Genomic DNA, 27,558 nt, shown 5'->3' on the forward strand with positions numbered 1-27,558 from the left:
CGGTAACGGTTGGGCGGGTATGCCGCCGTCGGGTGTCTGTGGTACACGGCCGGCGGCGGCGGCGGCAACACGGTGTCCCAGTACCGGTGGTGGTGTTGCTGCGACACCGTGGACGGCGGCGTTGTCGTGCGATGACGGAATTCGGGCGGCGGCGGCTGCTGCGGCGGCGGCTCGACGGGGTAGTGGCGACACGACAGCCGGTAATGGGGATGAGGCAGCTGATGGTGGCTGTGATAGTATGCCGGAGGCGCTCCGTCGCCGGCCACCACGGTCACGTCCACCGCGGACGCCGACAGCGGCGGCGGCGGCACCCGGCTGTAGGAGCTGTGCACCGGACACAACGGACGCGGCCAGTACGCGGGCGGCGTGCGCTGCCGCGTGGCGGCGCGCCACGGCTCGTCGTTGTACTCGTCGAACTCCACGGTGACGGCGTGCTGGACTGACTGCCGAACTGGCCCACTACCGCCGCCGTCGCCGCCTCGAATAGTACACACAACTCGCGCCGTGCGCGCAACCGCGTCGCAAAAATGGTATTTTTCGGTTTTTTCTTTTCGCTCCGTCCGTCCGACCGCCGCAGCCAGCCTCCGGGCGTCCCACACGATATCACTACGCCGTGTGTCCCCTTAACACGCCGCCCCCTCCCCCCCTATTGGAATTACTCGACGAGCATGAGTCAAGGTTATAAATGTCGGGTACACAAGACGCTCGAGTTAAATAATTGCCCGGGCTTAAGTGTTATAAAACTGACTAAAAACTAATAACGAACACCGCCCCCGAAGACAAATCACCAACGACAGACTAAACCGACGGCAAAAGTAATACAACTCCCCCCCCCCTCACACACTAATTTGAATAAAACGCGTTTAACTCCACAACCACCAGATTAGTCAAAGCAGCCGGATAGTGCACTCCTTAAATATAAACAAACCAAACCCTCCTCAACTCAGAGTGACCACTGACAGGAAAAAAAAAAATTACCGCCGTGAGAAATTATTGTTTCCCATTTGAGCATCTTTGAATTTCTTTATTGTTATCACCGCACCCATGTATCGATTGATTACATTGAATGCTCTTAATTTGTTATACAAGTATTTTTAAATCTCAAATGTATATATATATATATATATATATATATATATGTTGTGATATTTACATTTTTACAATGAAAACTTTGTAGGGCAATCTTATTAAATGTAAACAAAATTAATTTGCTCTGAACGATTTCAATGTTGTGACTTATAATAAGTGTGCGCACAAGCCGTCGATATTATAAAATTTGTTTGATAACATATTACATATAAAATGTTTTGTACAATAATTTCATTTCTGGAATGTGGTCAAACCAAGTTGAGGAGGGTTTCAGTTGTCAGTAAAATATGACAAAGTGCACCATATGGTTTTAACTAGTGTGTGCCAAAACTAAACGGCGACTGCTGACAGTGTAACTAACGCGTCCCGTTGAAAAAATTAATTGTTTTTATTCAAACTTGTAAATTCATATATTATTATTATTCAAATAATATTTTGCGCAGTTATGCTCAAAACACAATTTTTCAAATATAAATTATAATTTAGCTCACTCTAAAATATATGAAACTATAATTTTTATGATGCTCAAAAGTGAAGCAAAGATGTTGTTTTTTTTTATGCTGAGAACGTTTAAGCTTTGCGCTTCTACTTTGGGCAACTTTAATTCGGAACATTTTGGCCTTTCTACATTATATTCTTGTATAAACACAATACAATTGTACTCCGAATCGATTGCAATCCACTCTGACGCTAATAAATAATTTATAACTGTCTCCCCGACAACGGCAACAGAGGATTTCCGAAGAGTTACCCAAGAAGACAGTCGACTAGATTTTGTTCGGTACGTGATTTCGATTCACTGAATGAAAACTACTAACGTTCGAATGGATTACACCGAAAATCTAACGAATCCGCACAAAGACAATATACTAACATGTTTGCAAACGCAAAAATTAAAAAAATTAGGTCATTTCGCATTAACCGGGTAATTGTAATAGGACAATTCCGCGTTTTAGGTAAAACGCAGTAAATCTACCAGAAATGCCTTTAAAAGTAATTATAAAATGTGTGGTGTAGTATCGATCAAAATATTGTCCAATATTAGGAAAAAACTCTGTACCTATGTAGCATGCCCTAGAGAATAAAGCAGTATGTACATTGGATATACTGCATATTTTCTTCTTAGTAAACTTATATCCAAATTCGTATACCTCCTGAGTATTTACCTAGTAATCGTAGCTAAAACGGATTTGCAGTAAGAGTACACATTTATTGAGATACCGGTTTATACTTAGGTACTATAACCATTATGTGTTTGTTATTGTATTGTTATTAATTAACATGTTGTTATCAATTTTTACTACAGAATTACTAGAAGAGACAGCTGCTAATGGGAGCTCGAAATTGGTAAAATTATTGAGAGCATCAGTGTAGCCAGAAATTAACCATTATTACAAATTATTCAATGCTGCCGAAACTGATTTCACACATTTTCCGGTTAGAAAACGAACAGTGTCGCCTGAAATAACAGGAAAAGGGTAATTATCTACTTACTGCTTACACTGATGCTCCCGCAGGTGTGACAACTCCCATAAATCTCCCATAAACACGCGTGTAATTCTTGAAAAGTGTCAAAATTCACTGACAAAACATGACCTCTACGGAGATACTACATTTTGTAAAGTAATACATTATTGTAATACACTTTTGTACTAAAAAACATGTGTCTTCTAAAAAATAAAGTAAAAAAAAAAGAAAAATAATAACCTAAGTACTAAACGAAACTTTGAAAAATATCAAGGATGCTTGTGATAAATAAACAATATGCAAAAAAAAAAAGGCGAGGGAATGTAAAAAAAAAAAATAATTTTCTCGACAATTTGATTTTTGGAGATTACAGTATTGAGTTCTCTTTTTAACAATACAAAAACCTTAAACCGAACATTGTCCTATGAAAACGCGATTGCTCTGTGCGTGTAGAGTAGTTGAATTTTTGTACATTTAAATAATTATTAGTCCTCGATCGACAATATCCGCTTTGGAGTTATTTTAATTGGAACGGTAAGAAAAAATACAGGGCCGTTGATTTTTCAAATTTGTTTAATGCTAATTAATGGGCGCGGAGGGCACTATACAAGCGGCGACTACGGTTTTAATTATGGAAATAACAAATATAAAGAAAGGCGACGAGGTACCGCCGTCGAGTGTTGATACGAAATTCGGAGCACATAATGAGGATTAAGCACAAGAGGGGAGGGTAGGGGCGAGTTACAGCTTAAGGCGTGGGACGAACAGCAAACGTGCCGGACGCGAAATACTTTGGAAAAGTCATATTTAAAATATACGAAAACGGTAAATTTTTTAAATTAAAACTAACAGTCTTCTCCGGCGAAATGTGTACAACAAAAAGCGGCGGCGGCGTGTCTCCTTGGCTGTAACATTTTTTAATAGCGCGAATCGATATTAAGAATTCCTCCTTTAGGCGCGCAGTCCGGGGCTAACAAACTGATAATAATATGGAATTGGGTTGGAAATAAGTAGCGAACAAAATGTTAATAATACGAATACTGAGAATATTACGGTATATTATAATAAAATATCCAAAGGGGAAAGTAAAACACAGCCCAGAGAGGGGAGGAGCAGTAGGAGGAAATAAATATATTATCCCATCGGACGAGTTGTAGGCGATGAGGTCGTTATAAAAAAATTGAAACGAAAAAAAAACATTTAAAAAACGCACCATCAGAATGTATACAGAGAAGTGCCCGTTCTGTATCTTTTTATTTATATTTTTATAAAACACACGCATAAACGATCCTGACTTGATCTGATTGAGATACCAAGTCATCCTTGCAAGCAGAGTTGGGAATTATTAACATAATGTTTTTTTTTATCTAAATAATTATTTAAACAATTTTTTTATTCGAATGATCGTCTAATCAATTTGTTTTATTTGAATAAATCATCTTGATCTATAGATTTGGTTCATCATTCGAATAAATTAGTTATTCGGATAAAAAATACCGAACTCTGCTTGCAAGTCTCAAAAGCGATGCCTTTGTTCACTGCTACAAGTTTTAAAAAGAGTTCATATTTTTTGGCTATTCATCTAAACATATGCTAATACATTGTATTTGTCTAGAACCACAAATCATACCCGCTTTTTGACTGTTATAAATGTCAAATAACATAGTCGATTAACTCACGTACTTTTGAATAAACTTTCAACTTACTTCTTTTAATTAGCCGCGGTGTAATAGTACTAGTATTATTGTTAATACCTAAATAAATAGTTCACTCACCTGAAACAACAAAACAGAAACCAAAAATTAATACTTGACAAACGTTAATAAACGTGATAGTTGAATGTTATCATAATTAAACATTATCAAATAATAAAATATTACCTATTAAACATTATAAATTGAATTTATTAGCGTCTCATAAATTCTGGAAATATTTTCATATAGTCAAGATATTATAGAGATGAACTAACATATAATAATATGTATGCTATAATAAAGTAAAAACAGAAGGACTAAGACCACACGAGAGAAAAAAAGTCAAATTACTTATTTTTTTTGTAAGATAATGGTCTAATATAAACAACTTCTGGTTGATTACTACTTTTGATAAATTAGCAATGATAGCATGTGTTTAGTGCGAATAAGTTAAGAAGCCGCAATAATTAGTAAAATAAGTCCCCTCGCCAACCCGCGATAAGGAACTTCGTTCCAAAAATATTATGAAGTAAGCGAAAAGACTAGCTGCAGTGTGACCAGAATGACGAGATTAAATTTCTCTGGTACATATTTTTGATTTGCTTCACTACTGCGACGACCATGTGTTACAAAACATATTATCATATGAAATTCGAATTTATCTATTGATCTGTATGGTTGATAAAGATTATATACTGTGCAGTGTTTAATAGCTTTTTAAAAAAAGTATTTATTTTTATTTAAAGCGGGCACACTGTCGGTCGCCTTTTTGATTTCTTTGTTGCCGAGTATAGTGCATTAAATTATGTTAAAGCTCTATACTGTGTATTTAATTTCTGTAATGAGTGGTGGAAGTTACTATTATTAACATTGTCTATTGATGCCTACATCAGATTTATAATTATCTTAATAACTCTACGTCAGTGATGATAGATAAGAATAAGTACTTTAAGTAAGTAATTCGGAACGAACGGTATTGACTGTAGTCATCAAATCTATATGAAACACAATCACGCGAGCTGCAAAACAAATACCTAGCCGAGGAACTTGCGATAGCAATATGGATGAATATTTGCCTTGTAATAATATGCTAAAAGGGATTTTGCACAATTCTGGTAAGCTCAAAGAAAGGTCGGAGTATACTGTTATAAATTTGAACAAAACTAAACCATCATAGGCAAAAAAAAAAGGGTTATCTTAAATTACCTGGAGTGTATACGTTTTCTTGGCTAAACAAAATGTGGACTATTCTTATAATAATACCCACCAAAGTTCGATTAATACCACCATGCCTAACTAAAAAATAGGCTGAGAAATATGGGAAAGGTAAAAACAGTAGAACAGAGATAATATTCCAAAGAAATAATCACTAAACTAAAAAGGAAAATTTAGATTTCACATTACATGAAAACACAATGAAAAAAAAAATGAAATATTAATTTAAGCCCAGTTAGATATTGAGAAGCTTTTGTGAAGGCGGATTTGAGAGTTGGCCAAATGGGAACATTAATTATCTTAATTGTACATAACCGACAATTGTTCATTAAAACCAATAAACGAAGATGGCGGATATAAAACCGTGTTTTACATTGTTTAACAAACAACAATACCTACTACTACAAACAATACATAGTAGGTATATCACTCTACTAGAATGAAGATTTCACTAAAAAAAAGAAAAAAAACTCAACCAGTGCTTTTCGCGTTTTTATTTTAAAAACTGGACCATAAACCCTCACATTACCGATTTGTGTTTCTTTCTGTAAGCAGTGACTAAAATCGAAAAAGTTGTAATTTAAAGTTTATCGATACAATAGTTTTTTAAAAGTTTTCAACGTCGCTTAATATTGCTTGACAGGAAATTAAGACTTACCTACGGTTGAGTATTAAACAGAAGAAGAGATTAAACGGAGGAAATTTAAATTTAAAGAAAAAAAACTCGAAAAATTTAATTTAAAAAAAAATACAGCATGCATTTATCATTCTACACTTTTTCAGCAAAATATAAAAAAATATTGTGCCAAATCAATACTTATACATTCCATTACAGCTCAGCTCATAATACAATATAACCTCCTCAACTGTCGGATACTTAACTTTGCATTGTTATTTCATTTTGTCTTTACGCCTATATTATTTTAATGGCGTTCGACATCCACCGTAAATGCGAGTAATTAAAAGTTCTTTGTATAATAGCATTTTCAACGGTAATTACATTATGTAGCTTTTTTCAAGTGTGCTGGGTCGTTTTATACGATTTTACTAAGACAATATTATATTAGGTTGTTAAACGGGTAGCTAAATTATCGACGAGGAAAAACAATCAATTTTATTACACCAGCTACACAATAATGGTTTAATAGCATTATTTACACCGGAACGTTATTGAGTTTTACTTTATCACTAGCTGAGGGGACCTTAGGGTCCTTTTACTGTCAAAAACAGTATAATATATACTTCAGGAGCCTATTTCTATTGTATTAAAAGCTGTACACAGAATACCTAGGTATATATACTCAAGACGAATTGACAGTGTAATCTATGCAAATCGAAAAATTTCATTCTGCAATTTGTATAGTTATAATTATAACAGCTGCAAATGTCGTCTGAGACAAGTTCGGTAAGAACATGTTATTAGCCTGAACATCCCTTGGGGCTGCTCTCTATATATCGTAAGTGTCATGATAACTCTTCAGGCACACGTGCCAATGGTTGTTACATACACCAAATACATACATACATAGAAAATAAGACACAGAGTGCAATGATGATGATGAGGTTTTTGTGTGGGAAAAAAATTGCAACCACGGCTAGCACTTAAGAGTACATCGTGTGTCATCGTTCTATTAACATTGCAAGCACGAGCCGCGGTCGGAAAATCAAAATCATAAGGGAGACACGCACGTGTGCGGTTGCTACACGATCCCAAGAGAAAATTGCCAAAGTTGTAGAACAAAGAAAGAATATAATCTCATCATTACGTCTCAGGTCGTAACGTAAATTCTTAAAAGGCCGAAGGGGCTTGTTACAAACAGCGGTAGAAACGATTGAAACGACTTGTGAACTGTAGACACCTGGAATAAATAAACAGAGGAAACCCAGTGAAATAACATATAAATCAAGTGTGCAAATGAATAACTGTGTTTAATGATTTTTTTCAAACTACTTTTAATGAGTTAGTATTCATACAGCCCGGCAATAGTCAAATAGTGTGTTAATGACTATATTATATCAATGATAAATGTATAAATACATATATTTGTTTTGTAATTTTCCAATACAATTACACAACAATGTAATTTTACATTTACACTATTTGAAAAAGTTTAAACAATTAGATAAAAAGCAGTGACTTAGTCAGGCAAGTTTGATTTGTTAAAAAAACACTCGTTTAAGTTCTAAAATAGTTGATAAAAATTCGTCGAGAAAATGTCGAATTTCGAGCATTCTTATTTTTTTAGATTTTATATACTTGGAAATGTTATTTATGAAAAATGAAAAACAGTTAAAACTATAAAGTAATAATAGACATAAAGTCGGAATAAAAGTTATCCAATTGTACTATTAAAAAAAAAATAATAAAAAAGTCATTACATAAAACAAAGGACTTATTAAAGAACTACTATATTACCGTGTGCATTTCTATAGACTATATAATATTACATTATTATGATTTCACCGGTTATATTACAAAGCGAAACGGCCGCAATAAAAAATTACCATTAAAAAAACGGACATTACCCTATTGAACACACTGGGAAAATATACCAAAAACCTTTTAATAACTTTTTAACAAAAAAAAACCCATCGACGTTTTGTTTTATTTGTGTACTAACTAGAGGTCCTTATTACACGTGTATTCGATTACAGGTGAAACACGTGTAATTAACATACACGTGTATATACACGTGTAATTATAAATACGTGTATTCAAAAAAAATTTTTTTTGTTATTAATTTTAGTTTTACGTTTAATATCACGTCTATTTAATTATACGAACTCAAACACAAGTATAATTGTGTAAATACGTTAACTCAAACTAACATTTTTGACAAAATACATTTTTTAAATACACGTGTATTTATAATTACACGTTTAAAATCACAAGCACTAGTACTAACCAAATGCCGGCCGTTAGTGTAAAAAATAATTGACAGCCGTTCTTCATAGGAAAAAATAAAATGGTGTAATGTAAAAATAAAAAAAAAACCCATTAAAATGTCAACGGTTCCTTTTACCAACACCCTGGGTAAAGTTTCTACTTGAAAATATGTATTCTTTAAACCTACCTGCGCCAACTAGCCGGACGACAGAACCCGTGTAATTGAAAAAAATAAAGAGACCACAAAAGCAAAAAAGAAACCCTTGCCGCCGTGACATTTAATCATAACGGAATTCTGTTTCTTGAATAAAAAATAAACGAAAAAAATAAATAAAAACCAGAGCGACTGTTATTTATTTAAGCGTTGAAAACTTTATGAAAATGTTATTTTCCGAGACTCGACAGCGCTGACCATTATACAGCGGACCACAGTGCTAACCTAGTGACCTATAAATGTCTTCAAGAGAAGTGTCCTTAAGGTCGATTAAAGCAGCCCAAGTTATAAGCGGCTAATTAAATTTAACTCTGCGGCTTTTGTTGTTAACAATAATCAAACGAAATTATCACTCGGCACACCACAATGAACTCGTTTACTTAATAGGCCGCACTCGTTAGGTCGACAACAAATTTCCATTTGTCTTTTCATTTAGAAAAAAAACGGTGAAAGTAAAAAAAAATACTGTTCGGCAAATGTATGATAGAGTTTAATAAAAAAAAAAAAAAAAAACACAGAAAATGCCTTCAACCGTCAAATAGTACCTAACAAACACTTCAAATCCCTGTTCATTCGTGTAGTAATCATACAAGTAGTGTACCTATTACTAATCGCAAAAATAAAGTTTAATACATTTTTTCATCATTAAACTTGTAAAGTGCAAAACTTTTACGGCCGTTTCAAAAATATCTATGCCACGTTATATATAAATATATATTTTTTTGTTTATCTCAAATTCCTGCAAAAAATAATTACATTTTTTCCAACATGGCGAAATACCGTTCATAATAAATTCCATGTTCAGGATTTATTACGTTTTAGTTGTTATTAAAATATTTGTTTTAATTAAAAATAGTAAAAATGAGGTCCATAGTTGTTCTACGTATAAAGGATGAAGATGAAATTGTTCAAAGTTTTGAAAATTATACTAAAATATATAGTATAGAAACATATTTAATTTTTTTTTTTACTAGTACTGCACTTTATGTTGTATAATTTCATATTAATAAGACTTTTTAATTGGTAAAAATAAAACAGGTTTTTTTGAAAATCAGGATTTTTGTATTCTTATAAGTTTGAACATTAAACATCACAATAGGCTGGCATTAATAGCTTTGAAAAAACGGAAATATTTCTAATTTTTTTAATTTCTAATCCACTCACAACTTGAAAACATGTTTTTAGTAGACCAGAACAGACTGTTTATTTTTCCAACACAATTTTGTACTAGTGTGTGTATTTATAAATTGCGTAATTATATTTGAATTCCAAATAGGTTAATTAAATTCACTATAGAATACAAATATTCGTTTTTTCCACTCTTGTTGAAAAATCATAACTTTTCTTGGATCCTATCATACATACATGTTTTTTCAATTATAGCACGTCGGTATTGCATAACTTCAGCGATTCGACTGAACTTGAAATGTTTATTAAGGGCCAAACGCAAGTATCATAAAATACAAATTACGCGGTAACAATCATGTTTTCTACGCATTCGTTATACATATTTTATTGTTAATCCACTGCGCTGAGTTAATCGAATAGCGTCGAGTTTTATTACAACATTCATCGTTAAGTACATATTAATGGCTAACGCCCTTTCGTGTATTTTTAATATACCTACATGCACTCGTGTTTCGAGCCGCTGTTTTTTTTAATAATAAATCGCTTGTCGATAACACTCGAGTAGGTACTCCAACACCATATTATTATCTGTTGTACGCTGTCGTTGAAAAAAAATACCTATTGTGATTTATTTTGTGATTAACAGGCGAAGACAAAATTGTGTTTTGTTAAAATATAATACTTTTTGGATCACTAATTAATTATTATTATTAAAAAAAAATTATTTTAGAATGTGGGAAGAACGGCGATTTCTGATCACATTCAAATAATGTGCAAAATGTTTTTAACATGGATATGTTATTGTTATTGAATTTTGCCATATTCGAGTTATACTTTCACTTTCAGTTAGAGATAAAAGATTATAGATGAGTGATAAGAAATAAAAGATAATTGAATTAAGTTAAGTGATAAGAGATAACATATCCATGATTAAATGTTTTCTGTGAAGCTGAGAAAATAACTAGATTTTGTTCGAGGAGCACTTTTGGGAATTTGGCCGGGAAAAAGCTGCCTGTTTGTGAAAGATTTCCGCCGGGCTATTGGGCTTTGAGTGTTTAAGACACCGATGAGGATTTAATCCCACAGGACGAGGGTGACTCGTTTAAGGGTCATACTTCTTGTTTTCCATTATCGGTTCGTTAACTCATTTGCCAAATGACCCAGGGTTCACACTAAATGAATAATGATGAAGAATTCAGCCTGTCGCCCCGGTTAATTATGTGGGAGAAAAATGTAGTTTATGTTAGTGTTGTAGTATGTATAGCTAGTCCATTTAAGAAGGGCAACATTACTTAGGTTTGTTCATGTTTATTGGGGAATTTTTTGATAATAAATATCACAAATGATGGTGATATGAAATGTTCAATAACAATATAAAAATATTCGAAAATACTAAAAAAAATTGTTTAACCAGTGAATACAATTATAAAAAAATATCACCCTTATTAATATTTATAATTAAATAAATTATTATTATTATAAATAGATTGCAAAACTAGAGACCAGCCCGAGCTTACCCAATTTAACCTCCTACGTGACGATTACAATCGATTGGAGCTTTTTCCCTGTGGGAGTACCTAATAATAGTACCCTAAATAATATAAGAAAGAAGGATACTACAGGCCTACCTAAAAGAAAATCCGTGGCCGTAAATATACAGGATTTCGTTTCATCTTATCATAAGAGATGATTGCAGCACGTTCTTCTGTAATTATTTTATGTGCTGAACGCGGTAGAAGAAAATGGGACAAAAGGTCGAGGTATATCTTTTACACTGAGACACTGATAAATATAACCAAACACGCATTCAAATAGATATAAACAGTAGTTTAAATAGAACGAACATAGAAATCGTTTACAAAGCTAATTGAAATTCTCGACGATATGAGCTAGGAACTAATTAATTTCATACAGTATACATTTATTTATAAGCTTCAGGCAAAACTTCTAAGTATACCATAAATGTAATAATATAATATTAAACGTGATGTAACAAATTCATTAGCACGTTAGGGTTTTCTAAGAACAATTTTGAATTAGGTAAGTTGGTTTAAATAATGTAAATTAAGCTCACGTTTAAAGCAATACTACCCGGTATTGCTTTTATACTTCAAATAATTATTATTTCTAGAACAATAATATAATTATTATTATTCCTTGCGAAATCGTAGAATTCATAATTAAATATTTAACACCATGTTTTCGTTGATGTAATTACATTAATGTGTGACACAGTAATAAAATCAGACATTTTCAAATATGATATGGTAATTAATAAATACATAAATGGTATTATAGCGTTTTATAGTTTTTAATTTGTAGAAATGAAATTTATATGATGAAAATACAATTAAAGAATGTAACTAAATACATAACGTCTGTTTGGCAGTTTTGCGACAATCAATACCAAGTAATGCGCCTCATACTGCACTATACGTACGTTCAAACTTCAAGACCGTTACAATAGATATTATACATTTCATAAGAAAAGTTATTTTTCAATCTACAAAACTGGCAAGATCGTTTCTAAGCTATAAATACTATTTTTCACCTTCAACCGCCGCGGCTACAGCGTCTGAATGTTTAAAAAAAAAATTGTCATCTCGCGGTCAACTTACTCTTTTCGGTCAAGTGTGTCATGTTTGTTGACATTAAAAAAACAAGAAATAAAAGCCACAAAAAAAAATGGCGTTCTAGATCTCACGAGACCCGAAGCCGAGACGTTTCGTTTTAGCCACAGCCATCGTACAGACATATTTTATTGGTAACACAACTTATAAAATCTTGAACGATTTCTTAATTTTTTGGGACGTCACATTATAGTAACAGCCCACAATCAATAAGAGTTATTTTCTTGTTATAATTAGTACCACCCCTTGCCATATACAAGCACCAACTGATAATACTTAAATGCCAATTTGTTTCTGATCAATCTAATTGATTGTATTACCCGTCGACAACTAAGCCTGGTGTATTATTGTAATATTGCCAAGCACAACCCCCCATTCATGGCTAACGGACAAGATACATACAAGTAAATAATTCTTATTTTTTTTTCTTCAAGATAGGCAATAATTCAGTCCCAACAGATAGCTCCGGTAATGAAGTGTTAAGCCGACAAAAAAATACATTTGTCACCAGACCAAAGAAGAAAAAATAAAAAAAGGTAAATTCCGCTAAAGTCGCACGTGTCACAAGACTTTGCTGCGAGTAGTGACCATGTTATATCATTATACTTTACCGGAAGACACATTATATCTATATATATATATATATATATATATATTAATCATATTTATAAGAAACGTCTTGGCCAACAAAAAGGTTTCGGAGTGCGGGTCTTCCACGACCTACTATTTCGATTAACACCTAACCACGGTGCGAGTGGTCGTTAGTAAAGGAAAGTGGTGGATCGTCGGGTGGGTCGTGCTAAGCCAATTTTCTTTTATATATAAAAAAAAAACCGTCCGTAAATCTTGGGGGACAAGTTTTACGGTCGCCGAGGAACACCGACACATAACCGACCGTTTTTAATCCATAAAGGTACTTATCGATAAAACACAAAAAGTATTTCCTTTATTTTAACCGTTGGATATTCATTTATTAATATTACCATCAGATTCGCAGCTAGCACCGGTGGTCGTTTTTGGAATTTTAAAACTAATTAGGATTCCGAATTATTTGTTCGCATCAGTTTTTTCTGAAAGTTTTAACTAACACGTGGTATTTGGCAAAAAAAAATAACTGAAAAAAAGAATACTATAATGTTTTGCTGTAAAGTAAAATATTCCAGAGCACACAAACTAAGGTCAAGTGTTTGACTTTTTTGTTTTAATCGGTTCAATGCTTTAATTACAAAGGCTACACTGGTTTTTACATTGATATATTTCCTAAAACAGCTGAACGATTTCTGCATGGACAAACCTGTATAACATGATACACGTTAGAATACCGTTGTAACATAATATAATATAGCCAAGAATAAATTATACTTGAATTTTGTGGCCAACGCGCTTAAGACAATAAAAGTATATACATTTTCTTGAGATTTACTGCAGTGAGCAGATTACGACCGAGTTCTAACAAAACTATAAGAGAATCCAATTGGTAACGTTTAAAATAAAATGTACAAATGCAAAAAAAAAAAACGAGCAAGACGATCCAATTCAAAACAAAACTCATTTCCGTCCGAGACGACGACGGCGGTGGCCTAGAAACTTTTCTTCTCTTCACTAGGTCGTTTGTGTTGGCTAATATTGTATTTGTTAAGTAACGCCACACACACAAGTATAAATAACTACGAACTATTTCCGTTCTATCGAGAAAACAAGCCAAAGCAAAATAACGGTTTTATAATAACATACATATATCAGATCTTACTTAAAAATTAAAGTTGTACGAATCGGTATATACCTCCTGGTTGCTACCTATATATCGGATTGGCTTAAAAAAAATAGCATTCCGATGGCTATATATATAGAGTATACATTGTAAGCCTTATTGTATTCAATTACAGATCAAGAAAAGCGGGTTGTCTTGAATACATACATACATATATATAATTATATTATTAAATCATATTATAAAATTCAAGATATACGACCGGAAAAATATTCCAGTGAATCTTTATAGGTTTTTTTATATTATTATTTTCTAAAACTTGCGATGATTTTTTTTTTCTAGTGACGTGTAACGCGTTGAAAAAAAAACCGTTAAAAAATGATTTGTGTGTTTTATATGTAAAAATTACAACCCCTGGTAGATTTCCCATGATAACCTATGTCGTAGGTCCCCGGAGATATGGCTTGTTATGTGTCACCAACGGTTATTGTTGAGGGCGGAGACTATGTGCTAGGATACTACTATATGGATCACATTCCCTCGTTTCCTTCTATTTTACCTCCCGTTCTTGTCTGTATAATATAGGGGCAGCAGGCGCACGCGTAATGGCGGTTTTCATTAAGCGCTACAAGAGTGCAGATATGATACCGACAACCTCATGAATGCTTGATCAGGTCCGTCGTATGCTACACATGTTTGCTTTATTAATTAGTTGACGGAAAGGTCCAGACGCGCCTATACGATGACCCAGAAAGGAATTCCAAGGGTCGGTGGTCGCCTCGGGTAATGATGGTGTACTTGGCACGCGAATGCACAAAGCAGGTTAACTCTAGAAGGTGTGTTAATTATTAGACCGGACCATTGTGAACGTTTTACCGAGGGTGGCCGGTTCAGAGCTGACACACAGCCGACCGTGTAATTCTAACTTAAACTAATAAAAGAAATAACTGTACACTTACAAAAATAAGCGCAAGAGTACAATAGAAGTGCCACCAAAAAAAAAAAAAAAAACCCCTTAATGTGGTCTACATTTTTTTATTGCTTTTAAAGCTAATGGGCGACTTAATGACGGACTTCAATAACAATGGTCAATAACACGCATCGCAAAAACCCTATAGATGCAAACGTATCTTGTTGCAAATGTATTATATGAACGCGATATGCAATTATTAACTTATTTAGGTCGATGGCAAGATGTATAATGCTTGTACAATTTACTAATAATATTATAATAGACATTTAAAAAAATAAATGTCGAAGAAGAAATGGTTGGACTGGGTGCGAGAAGACATTCAATCTATTCTCTCTGATTATCCCCACAATTAAGGAGAAGAATAAGTGTTTTAAAAAAAATTACTACATGCCAGCATTATTTCTGGGGCATACTTATTATACTTACCAGTTTCATGTTGTGTCATTTTTATCAGTTATGTATTGTTATTATCCAATGTCAGTCATGTGTTAACAGTAAGTGGAATAGTTGATTCCTGCTACAGAGTTATCCTATACATTTTAGTTTTTACTAGGGGCAACCACAGTTTTGATACCTATGACCTATTTATTTTGTTTTTATAATATATCAAATTTACATGCATATCATATATTAGAATACGGAATATCGTCAGAACTAAGGTGGCTTATTCTTCCGTGGTGGTAATAAAATCAATTTCAAAATAACCTACCTTTTAGACACCAGACAACATCCATTATAATATTGCTGTCAACGCACATCACATAATTTTAATAATCCCATTATTGATAAAAATGAATAATGGCTTTTGTAAGTTTCTCTCCCTTAATAATCCCCGAATTTCCAAACCGACAAGTTTATTTTGGCCCGGCATGCCATGGAAAATACATTTCGAAATAAATTATTTGCTTTTCAATTGTATCCAAATATTATTATTATTAATAATCATTATTTCCCCGAATCCCAGCGACGGCGTACTTATACTGCTAAAAGTATAAACCAAAAGAAATTAAAATATAGGTCTCAAGTAGTCTATGTAGTCAAAAGATTATAGATCAATAATCGTACCTAATAGGGTACTTAATTGGGTCAACAATTTAAAAAATTCACCCCTTCCCTGAAAACCTGTGACCTCCCCAATCCAACATACTTTAACAGTTTTTACTTGATAGTACACTCTGGCTACGGCTCTAAATTTTGTTTGTCACTTTTTTTTTTTTTTATTAACACCATAAGCATTTTTATTTTAAAAAAGAAATTTTAAACTGAACACCGATGCAATATGTATTGTACAAAAAGAAAACATTTTTGGAGATACTTACATCAGCTGTTTATGTAGAGACGTTTAAAAGAGGAAACCCCCCTCAAAAGTAATATAAAAAATATTATTTTACCTTGGCCAAACTCCAATAATAATAATTATACATCATTGGTAATTTAGAGATAGCTGAAGTTGCCATTTCCGCCATCTTTGCGGAAATTAGAACCTTATCACATGTTTATAACTGTTATCAATAAAAGTTAAGCTGATAGCACAGAATCACAAACATGTATATAATATATATTATTTTATACGCACATAAATCCCACAAAGATGGCCGACGTCGACATCAGTTCTTATCACTATTTAGCAATCTAGTTTATTATATGTATAAATACATATCTGTGATGACTATAGTCACAAGAACGCAAATGCTAATAACACATAATATTGTACAACAGATTGTGGTGCTCTTAATTCTAAAATTTAGCGATACTTCACGTTGAACTCATCTTGTGTCTTAGTCGTGCCGGAGACAGGATAATTATTATATGCCGGTATATAATTCGTTGGGGGGAAACAAACATGACTGACAGACTGTCGACAGAAAATAGACATCAATGGTTCTAACCACGTATTATTAAACTATTACTACTATATACACTTGGGCGGCGAGGGAGACACGGCAGTGTTATGAACGATATGACAAAAATATTTTATATGTATTCCCCTCCTCATCGACCATTCCCTGTAATCCCTTTATCCTGTTCGGGATGTGGAATTATGTCGTTACGCGGTACACCCGAGTTTGAAACTCGACGACATTTATCATTTTAGTTCCTAGCGATGGAAACATTTTTTTTGCCCCCTTTCAACAGTCGATAAACACTTAGGTAGTCTATAAGTCTACTTCTTTCTTTAAGTCCTTGAGAATTTCAAAAGTTTCTTCCATTAACAACATTTTTATCCGCTGTCGACCTGTCGCAAAATGACAAGCTCATTATTAAGATTTTTATAATTACGGTCATTATTTTATAAAAAAACCATTGTCGCCTGAAACAGCTATTGTAAACTAGGTGACGAAAATTAATAGAATTATCATACACTGAATTGCAGATAGTTATTATAAGTGTCATACATATTTTACCATCGATAAAAACCAATGAGCACACGAGGGAAACGTGCGAGTGAAAAAAATAATTCATCCACTGTGATTTATCTCGAGATTTAAGTTTTTGTTAATTTATTAAGTAAATAATTTTTATTGTTGAACACGTCTTTTTTTCAACACGAGTATACTTAGAACAAATAAAATATTATTTATCCATTATTTGTTGTTAATATGATTTACACGGTAGGTACACATCATAATACAACAAAGTATACATAAATCTAATTCGGCTTAAGTGAAACAATTTCATTATTTTTTTATTGTGGAAATAAAATGTTTTTTATCCGGTGGAAATGGATTAAGGCAATGGATATCGATTTTGCGCCCAATGAAATATATGTCTTGCGCTTGCCCTGGTAGCATAATATTTTTCGACAGGTTAAGAATCCTGTGAGGGATTTACACTGTATACCACATCAGTAACGATTAAAGAATATCCGTCATATTATATTGTACCTTATATTATACTGTGTAAAATTCAATACACCTAGGTTAGTTCAAAGTTAATTAAAAATAATTATGTCCCACGATAACGACTTCGAATTTTGACTTAATGGGAAACGAGTAACAACCAAAGCACTAGGTTTTTTATTTTTGGGATATGACGTCGTCGTACCTTATTAAAGAGTTAGGTAAAGGTAATTTTTTGCAAAATTTAAAAGTTAAACTGTGATGTTTAACTGTTAGTTCAGTAATTAAAGACTTTTTTTTTTTGGTAGCCAATTTATTTTTCTGTCTATCCCAGCGTGCTTTTTGTATCTCTACCCAGGAAACTTCTTTTGCATTATCTACAATGCATAGGTCAATATAGTGATACGGTAAGCTAGAAGACAAACAAACGGTATTGTACAACATTTTGGTGGGTTTACCTACACCGGTTCACCTAAACAAACCGAGTAAATTATTTAAGGATTATTATTATTTTTTTTTTGTTCAGTACTAATTTTTTAACTGCGCAATCATACGATTTTTATTTACACGCGCAATTAGTTTGTGTAAACCAAAGTACAGCTCGTTTGCACAATTACAACAGAGTGTTATTTAATGTCCCATTGTTGCACTCATTGTTTTCATGTTAATGACTAGAAAAATTAAATATAACTGAATCGCCTAGTTTAGAAATGAGACGTGCCCATATTTTGTTCTTAACACCAAGAGGACATGCCCTGCAGTCTTATATTATGTTGAGCAATACTTGAGTATACTGAAATAAGCCTTTTTTTGTTTAATGGAAAGTGAAGAGTCTTCTCATGTCTAACCTATTCCCCCCCCCCCTCTATCATTCCTAACAATTTTATTTGATTGCAGAAAATGTCCACTGTAAAAGCCATAAAATGAAATAAAATTTAAGATTTCATGCATTAACTTAAGAACAAAAATTGAATTTAGTGTACTCTAGTGTGTTCTTTGGATAAAAATTGTGTAAAATTGTAAGATAACATTTTCTTGGCATCTGAAATCCATTAGTGAGTATACATAAATTGTACTGACCTTCATAAACGGTTTCGTCAGTATGTCTCGAAGCTGAACACTATCGTATGCAGATTTGGAATGATTAGGTAACGTAGTGAGAATATCTAAAACATCGTGAGTCAAGCTGACTAAATCTTCTGATACAGGCATTGAAGGTTTCTTGTCCACATCAGTTCTACTTAAGTTGATAAAATGGTAAAGCTAAAACAAATTAAATTTCAATTACAATTAAACTAAAAAAAAAAATTAAAAAACAACAATCTAGTTATCGTTGTAATTATATTTTAAAGTTAACGAGGTGACTAGTTAAAAAAAGATCACAATACAACCAGTGATTATTATAATCATTATTAAATACCGTATGAACAAAATAATTGTACTCCTAGAGCAGGGGTGGTTCTGGGAATGATTAAAAAAAAAGGAGAGGCTATAAAAAAACGTTATCAATCTTTGCAATTTACAATACTTTTAATTAGATAATCTTTTAAATAGAACTAAATTACAAAGGCAAATAGTCATTAACAACTTCAAAAATCTCAAATAACACTTGGATTTAAACCCAATTACAAATTTCTAGATACATGTAAAATATATAGAGTGCAAATATTTGTATTATAATACTACACTTATCTTGTCTAATCTAGTGATCTTATAATTTAAACTTTTAACATAATATATATATATATATATATAGGTTAAATTGCTGGTATCTACAGTTGCTGTACTAAACTCAATACCTCAAAATAATGTACTTATGACAACTGTGCACCATAGACATATTTTACTTATTTAATATACAGTAATTTATAAACTAAACATTCTTAATAAAACATTGTTTTTAAAAAATAAAAAAAATCATTTTATACCGACCTTCAAAAGTTTACACAACTGATCGTCCTCCAATAGCGGTAACACGATTTGTGGCGAATCAGAAAGTCCCTCTTGAATACATTGAATGTCATCTAATGAGCTCAGGATAACCCCGACGGCTTTAAAAACATTAAATATTATGTACATTACAAATTTTACTTGAAAAATTTAATTAAAAAAATTATATATATTTCAAATGTTATTCAACATAACTGCCATTTTGTAATGTCTAATTTTTATTAATATACTTGCACTTGGACTTTAGAAATCCAAATTAGGACCGTTTAAAGAGTGTGCATTAAAGTTAGGGCAGTGAATTCCTTTAGAAACCATCATATCACGACGGCAGCGTTGGCCCGCTAAGCTTGCGTGATGACGATTTATATTGTACAATAAATATACACACAAATACCAATATTTTAGTTTGATCGACCATACATATTTTTCCCCCACAATAAAGTACAGACCACTTGACATAACACACTAGAATATTAATATTATCAACCTGAATTGGTAGTATCGTCATCTCCAAAATCAGAAAACTGATCAACAGCATTTGAATTGGAGTCTAACGAAGACTGATAAGTCCATCGTGATGACGATACAGCAGACATAACAGCACCACGCAGTCGTCTACGGCTGTTGTATATTTTTAACTGTTCCACAGTTTCTACCAAATGTGTTTTAGAAGCGTTTTTATCCCTTTCCTACAACACATTGAATAATATTAGCTAACTATACAAATCTAACAAGTAACGCGTGTACAAATGTAGCTCAAACTAAATCAAATGTTACCCTTAGCCACCGATGGTTAAGTACTTCTTCAATAGTAAGACGTTTCTTTGGATCTAAACAAAGCATTTTACACACCAAGTCCTTGGCGGCTTCACTGATGGATTCCCAGTGGGGCCTATTAAACTGAAAAAAAAAAAAATTGAAGTTCATTAAAGTCTTATCAATAGTTAATCTGTTAACTTCCGTTACTGACATTTAATTTGGCTTTGCATATGTTATGGTACAGACGATCTCCGGTTCCCAGAAATGGCGTCAAACCCGTAAGCAATATGTGTAAAATAACTCCAGCAGACCAAACATCGCCAGCTTTTCCGTATTGCTGTCTTTCTACGACTTCGGGTGCCATGAAATGAGGTGTTCCAATTCGCCCTACAAACAGTTAATAAATACTAATTATTACTTGTTACTGATTGTTAGTGTATATTACATCCAGAACGTTAAGCTCATACGTGTATAGTTAGAAGCTGTTAAATAAAAAGTGTATAGGTGCAAAACAAACCCGTAAAGTTTGGTTTGTTAAAGACTAAACGAGTAAGAACTCAAAAACACTACTTGGGTTTGTTATTTAAGCTACAATGCGGAGCTGTAACGGTATTTTTTTTACTATTTTTGTGTCTAGACCACGATATATATATATCTTAAACCGCTAAACTGATTTCTTTGTGTAGCAAATCTATAGATCAGAAATCATAACTGAAAGGATGCTATTATTGGGCGCTGAAACATAATCAAGAACAGCCGATATAGTTCCAAATTTATAATTCTATTTCTAAACGCTATAATACGTTTTTTTAAGTGATTTTAATTCAATTTGTTTTGCTCAGTTTTCAGTAACGTAATATAAATCCAATTGTCTTTGTAAGAAATCATCTTCTTTGAAAAAACGTTGTTGCAATCGGACTTAGCAGATTTCAGTAACTTTCTTTCAATGATAATAATTCCTAAAAACCTGTGACAACCACATTGTGCTGGCTTTTTTATATCATACACTGCAATTACTATTTACAAGAACATTTCATATTTATCTGCGAGCTTTAACTCGCCGGACCACATTTCATTATTTTTAATTAAAAAAGTTAATCAAATATATGATATATGTTACCATTTTAGTTTCAACTGTTGATACCTTTTTTTTTATTGTTTACCATAATTACTAAAAAAGGTAAAATACTTGGAATTATTAAAAACGTTGTAAAATAAAAATATAAGCAAAACTATTTTCAAAAAGAATAACTACGAAATAATAACTATTTTCTTGGAATATCTGAAACTTTGATTGGAACACACTGTGTGTACATTCTCAGTTACAAGTTACACATTTTATTTCAACTAATAATTAAGTAAAAAATAATCACGACTGTAATTACTATTAGTATTCAATCACACTATAAAAAAAGTTAAGACTTTAAGCAACATATTAACTATTTTTATGATACAGTTTGATATCTAGAAATGTTAGCAGCTACATAGTGAAATAGATGCATGTCAAATCAATCGTCTATACCGTGATGATATTCAGCCACTTCCAATTTTTCCAAATCCGGTAAGTTATCATAGATCTTAGGAATGTGCACTAAAAACATGAACGTGTGTAGGTATATTTAACTAAAAAGAAAAAAAATATATACGTACCTACCAACGAAAAAAACTTTTAACTAGAATATTTTTGTTAATAAAACAAGCCATGCAGACAGTAGTATTAGAAGATAGACAGTAGTATATTTGGCACCAATTGACTACATTACTGAATATATTAAAATTTAAAACCATTTTTATTTTATCTCTTTAGTTTTAATTTGATTATTTAAGATATTTTATCGAAACATTACAATGTATTTAGGTGAAAAAATTCATCAAATTTCTAAATTTTAATTAATACTTTACATTTCAGTTTTGCTTCAAAGTGACTCATATGAAATTGGTTTAATATTACAAGACTAAAATTAAAAAAACATTAAATATCGTGAGGTTATTTTTTAAATGTATTTATAGTTTAGTTTAAAATGCATAAAACCGTTATCGATTCCGATTAAACATTGTGTACGGGAGCCTCGAAGAAAGCGAATTAGTTTTAACCAGCACCAGTGTTATTTAATTGCACACTAATATTATAGTGCTCTTACCCTCTCTGTCTGACTGTAAATACACCTGTCCATTGGCACTCAAATTGGGTCGGGATAAATCATCAAAACTTTTTGCTTTAAAAAAGTATCGCAAACATAAATAATAATAATTAAACAATAAATAAATAAAAATAAAAATAAATCATATCTATCGAGGTAGTAACAAATAAAATAGGCAACTAGTACCTCCATTAATAGAGGCACCGTCATGTAGCTGTATTGCCACACCGAACCCTCCTAGCTTGACTGGAGCCGAGTTTTCTTTAGTGGCTAAAAGAACGCAATGGGGTTTGATATCTCTGTGAATGATATCGTTTTCGTGACAATATCGGATCGCATCAAGAGTCTGTCTCATGTAATGGCTAAAAAAAATTATAATAAAATTACATTCTTCATCTAAAGATATAATAATTGATGTTAAGAGCAAAAGCCAAAATCGGACCATTCCCAAAAACAATTAGGCGTTTCTTGGGGAAGTGCTGTTGTGATGTCAGGAGAAAACTTAATATTTTAGTATTTATATTTTTGCCCAAGATACATTACAGATAATATTTTGATTATTTTATTTTAGGCTGTACCGTTAGATATTATGCATCAATCGACATAATAAACTAAAACACTATCTTAAGCGAAAACTGAAAAGTTAAGTTTTATCGATACAATTTAACCTACCGATTTTGGCTTTTACCTGTAACATTTATAACAATATAGGTGTATTGAGAGAGTAAAAAGGATACAAGTCAACAGCTAAGTACCAAAAACAAACTATTAAGTTTGGTCATCAACTGGCTTGTAATCCTTAGACGAGTATAAAAAATTGTATACCTGGCAACAGCTTCACTATAAATGAAACCAGCAGTTGCTCTACGTACAATTTCAAAACAGATATCTGAACCATCCATACTGTAAACAAATGAACACATTTAATTATTAACTCAACAATATAATGAAATATAATCATTCACAGTAACTTACTATTCAAAAACCATATACAACAATCCTTCAGAGCTGTATGTCTCCAAAAGCTCGACGATATGTTGGTGTTTCAGCATATGGCATATAGTTGCTTCTCGTTTTAAATCTAAAAAAAAAAAATGATTTTATCGCATAAGAAATTACCGCAATTTGTAACAGACCGTTGTTTTGATGGTATAAGTTTACCTGATGTACTTAAACCCGGACTTGACGTGAAACTTGCAACATCGACAATTTTGACAGCAAATTGCTTTCCGGTTTGACGATGCACACATCTTTTTACTAAACTAAATGGTCCCCTAAAGAAAAAAAAAATTTTTAGTTTAAAATAGTTTCTAGGAGACAAAACAAATTATTTTGATTAATAATAATCATTTTTTTTCTATATAATTTTTTTTTTTTTTAAAATGTTAACAATCATAAGACGATGGCTAATGAGCAAACTCGGAATATATTGTGCTAATTTTAATATTGAAAATGTTGGAGAAAAGTTTAAAGACGGTGTTTTGTTAGCTCGTCTATTGCAAAAATACCACGTCATACCAACCTACTATGCTCTTATGTTTAAGGAAACCGATTACTATGCTGCATGTTTAAGGAACATACAAACCGTATGTGTATGGCTAGAAGTGTTGGGAATTCGAGTCGAAGAAAGAGTTGTCCACGAAATAGCCTGCGCTCAATCAGTCTCAACACTGGGATTGTTGTGTCAGTTGTATTTCAAGTTAGAATCATCCGAGTCTGGAGTTTTAGAGGACAGAATAAACTTTACTGCTACTAAAAAAGAAATAAACCATAACGGTTCATTAGGTGAGACAACTAATTCAAAATGTTTGGTTACTCGTCGTTTAAAAAATAAGGAACAGACAAGTGAATTAATTACACTCGACTACAATGCAGATTTAATTTCTAGACTATTCTACGACTCGAAGAATGTACAGTGTAGTGTTGTTGATCGGAAGTCAAATTATAAAATCGACACGTTTAAAAATTACACATTGGATTTTGTAGCTCACAACATGGATTATTTCAATGAAATTGTCATACTAAATATTAATAAGGTATTCAAAACCAAGTGTTGTATCGAAAAAGACAATAAAATATGTGAACTTATCATTACTAATCTAGAGGATTCGGGTATTATTTATAATGGACCGACTGTGTCGAATGAATCGCAAAACTCCGACCAAATTATCATCAGTGATGAAAATACAGAACTCAAAGTGCAAACAACTAGTTCAATCAATACATTTTCTAGTAACAAATTGTGTGATATCCAACATACAAGCAAAAAGTCAGGAAAGTTGGAAACCGAATTTCAAGACGAAAGTATAAAAGATCCATTGACGTTGAAAAGTTCAAAAACCGGATCAGTCAACTCAAACGACAACGGAAGTTATTATGACTCGAGAGAAAGTAGATATTTGTTGTTTAGCAAATATTTACAGCACGTTGACGAGTGGTCTTCTAGATATTTGAACATCGACGATTATAAATATGATCAATCAATTTTATCACAAATGATCAAAGAAGTTTTGAACTTTGAATACTGCAAGAGTGAAGTGAAACACGTTAAAATAAAAAAACATAAAATAGCGGCTATTATAGAAGGGATACACAATGCCAAAGTCATAAAATTACTAAAAGAACATTTAACGAAGAAAGATGTCTTGTGTTTTACCCTCGACGACGCTATCACTACTTGCATCAACAAATTTAAAGAAGAAATGATGATTTCTGAACACTTAAACAAAATATGTCAAGTCATAGAAGAAGAACAAAAACATGTTGGCGGCAATATCGATGATGTCAGTTTAAAAGGTAAATTTTTATTAATTACCTACTTGGTTGTTTTTTTTTTGTTAATTTCATTACTTTGTAGGCAAGACCAAATATTCAAGATCGAGTGCAACAAACGTATCGAACAGTCGGTCGGTGTCTAGCTTGAAGCCGAATAGTGCGTTTGAGAATAATGACGATAAAAAAAAATGCATCAACAAACAAACACAAACACCGGAAACGATTCCTGAACCGGATTATCTGAATCCGGTATTCAGTGCGCTAGCCAGTTTGGGTAAAATCATTGTGAACAAACAGCTGGGAAACGTCGATCTACAAAATGGCGATACTATAAACATAGTGGCCGAATACATAAAGGAATATCAAGAAAAGAACGGTTGGGTCCTGTTGGATTTTCCGATTCAGCCAGCGCAAGTGGCCTTATTCGAGTACAAGCTTACTGGGAAATTGCCAAGTTATGGGGAAAAAAAAAATTACGAGTTACGGAAAAAATCCTTGATCGTTTTTGGAGACTCCGATAACAATCCATTGTCGTTAACGAAAACATATTTAACGCACTACATAAAAATTGTAAATAGCAAAATCACGTTTAAAGACGAACATTGGAACGATTTCCTGCAGTTCTATAGACAGCACGATTGTCTAAAAGTGCTGATCAAACGAAACGAAACAATTTTAAGTCAATCAACCGATGCTGCGGACTATCTGCTTAGGATAATCTTGAACAACAAAGAAGGCGAAATGAAATTGAACAAACTGTTTGAAATCATGAAAATCTCTAGCGATATCGACGTAAGCGGTACCGAGAGTGAAGATATGCAAATAAAAGAGTCGTCTTCGTACATAGTCAACGAAGACACATCACAAGATTCTGAAACGTTCGACAATTCCACTATGAAACCCCAACAGAGTGATTTTATTTATTTTCAAGGCAATATCACCGACTATACAGCCATGAATTTATGTTATATATGGGAGAACATGGAACATAATTACATTTATCGTATAAAAGAAATGTTGAACTCTAGAGAAACCATATTCGAGGAGTTAATATTACAGAGACGCTCAATTACAAACACCGTCAATGATTTTCTACAAGTCCAAAATCCTTGCATGATGAAAATCTTGCAACATTTTCAAAATGCCCACACAAACTCAGCTAGTAAAAATAATAGTGAAGGGTTAAAAAGCGATTTGTTTAAACTGCAAAATAATTTGTGGGACCAAGCCGATAATGAATTAATTCAAACGCAACAATACTTAACAAGTACGTTCAACGAGCAGTGGAAAACGGACAAACTGAAATCTCTGATAGAAGTACATAAAGAGTTGTTGAAAGTCGAGTTGAACCGGACTGTGACGACCTTTGATTTTATAGCCAACTATTACAATGACGGGCACGATATAGAAATAGGGAAATTTCAGATAAACACAACCCTTATGGACACTGTTGAACACACAGAACATTTCGAAACGGCTTGCAAAACTTTAATACAAGAATTAAAAAATGAAATAAACAAGTTTGGCAATGCATTCGATCTAGAATGTATTAACCAAATACAAATGGAAATGAGCAGATTTATCGACAAAACTCATCGGCTTAAAGCTTGCCTACTAGCGGACACGATAAAACTAAACAATATGTCAAAAGTCGATGAACACTTGGAAACAATCAAGCATGCGCATAATTTCAAAATAAGCGATATAAACGATTTATGTCTACTGTTTAGATGTACAGCAAATTTAGACAAAACAATCAAAGGCGATTTAAAACAAAAATTAGGAAGACTTTACATAAATGAACTGAGCGTTAATGAAATAGTTCATAAAAAATACAAAATTCCAACTGAAACTTTCTCGATAGAAAGTTTAGAGATTATCGTAAATGCACTTTTAAACGACGTACCGGATTATAAAATGTGTATTTCAGAACTGATTAGAATATTAAATGACCTTCACAAGAGACATTCGATATATCCAACAAATTGGCCTAAAACCGATCGGTTTCACAACAATTTTCCTAAACACTTGCTTGGAAGTATCGTGAAGACTATAGATTGGCGAGACTTTGCCGTTCAGTGTCTG

The 27,558-nt window shown here is 32.8% G+C and overlaps 1 protein-coding gene across 10 annotated transcripts in view; it reads right to left on the bottom strand.

Annotated features, from left to right (window-relative positions):
* Nucleotides 1–27,558, bottom strand: part of LOC126838777 (peripheral plasma membrane protein CASK) — a 95,763-nt gene that overhangs the window by 63,721 nt on the left and 4,484 nt on the right. For 7 of the 10 annotated variants that reach the window (XM_050573474.1, XM_050573476.1, XM_050573472.1 and 4 more), the window contains exons 4-14: nt 23,860–23,972; nt 23,674–23,779; nt 23,524–23,601; nt 22,885–23,060; nt 22,699–22,773; nt 22,080–22,148; nt 20,769–20,944; nt 20,576–20,698; nt 20,286–20,487; nt 19,781–19,899; nt 18,929–19,111 (exon numbers count right to left, since the gene is read on the bottom strand). In XM_050573474.1, coding sequence (XP_050429431.1) covers nt 18,929–19,111; nt 19,781–19,899; nt 20,286–20,487; nt 20,576–20,698; nt 20,769–20,944; nt 22,080–22,148; nt 22,699–22,773; nt 22,885–23,060; nt 23,524–23,601; nt 23,674–23,779; nt 23,860–23,972 — 1,420 coding nt within the window. The remainder of the gene's footprint in view (nt 1–18,928; nt 19,112–19,780; nt 19,900–20,285; nt 20,488–20,575; nt 20,699–20,768; nt 20,945–22,079; nt 22,149–22,698; nt 22,774–22,884; nt 23,061–23,523; nt 23,602–23,673; nt 23,780–23,859; nt 23,973–27,558) is intronic. The other 3 variants (XM_050573478.1, XM_050573477.1, XM_050573480.1) reach the window with 3 other exon arrangements.

Source organism: Adelges cooleyi, unplaced genomic scaffold (assembly GCF_023614345.1).
Source record: "Adelges cooleyi isolate 19-005CV unplaced genomic scaffold, UGA_ACOO_1.1 ACOO_flye_CR_arks_rails_tigmint_CR_PRNA_30, whole genome shotgun sequence".
Taxonomy (NCBI): domain Eukaryota; kingdom Metazoa; phylum Arthropoda; class Insecta; order Hemiptera; family Adelgidae; genus Adelges; species Adelges cooleyi.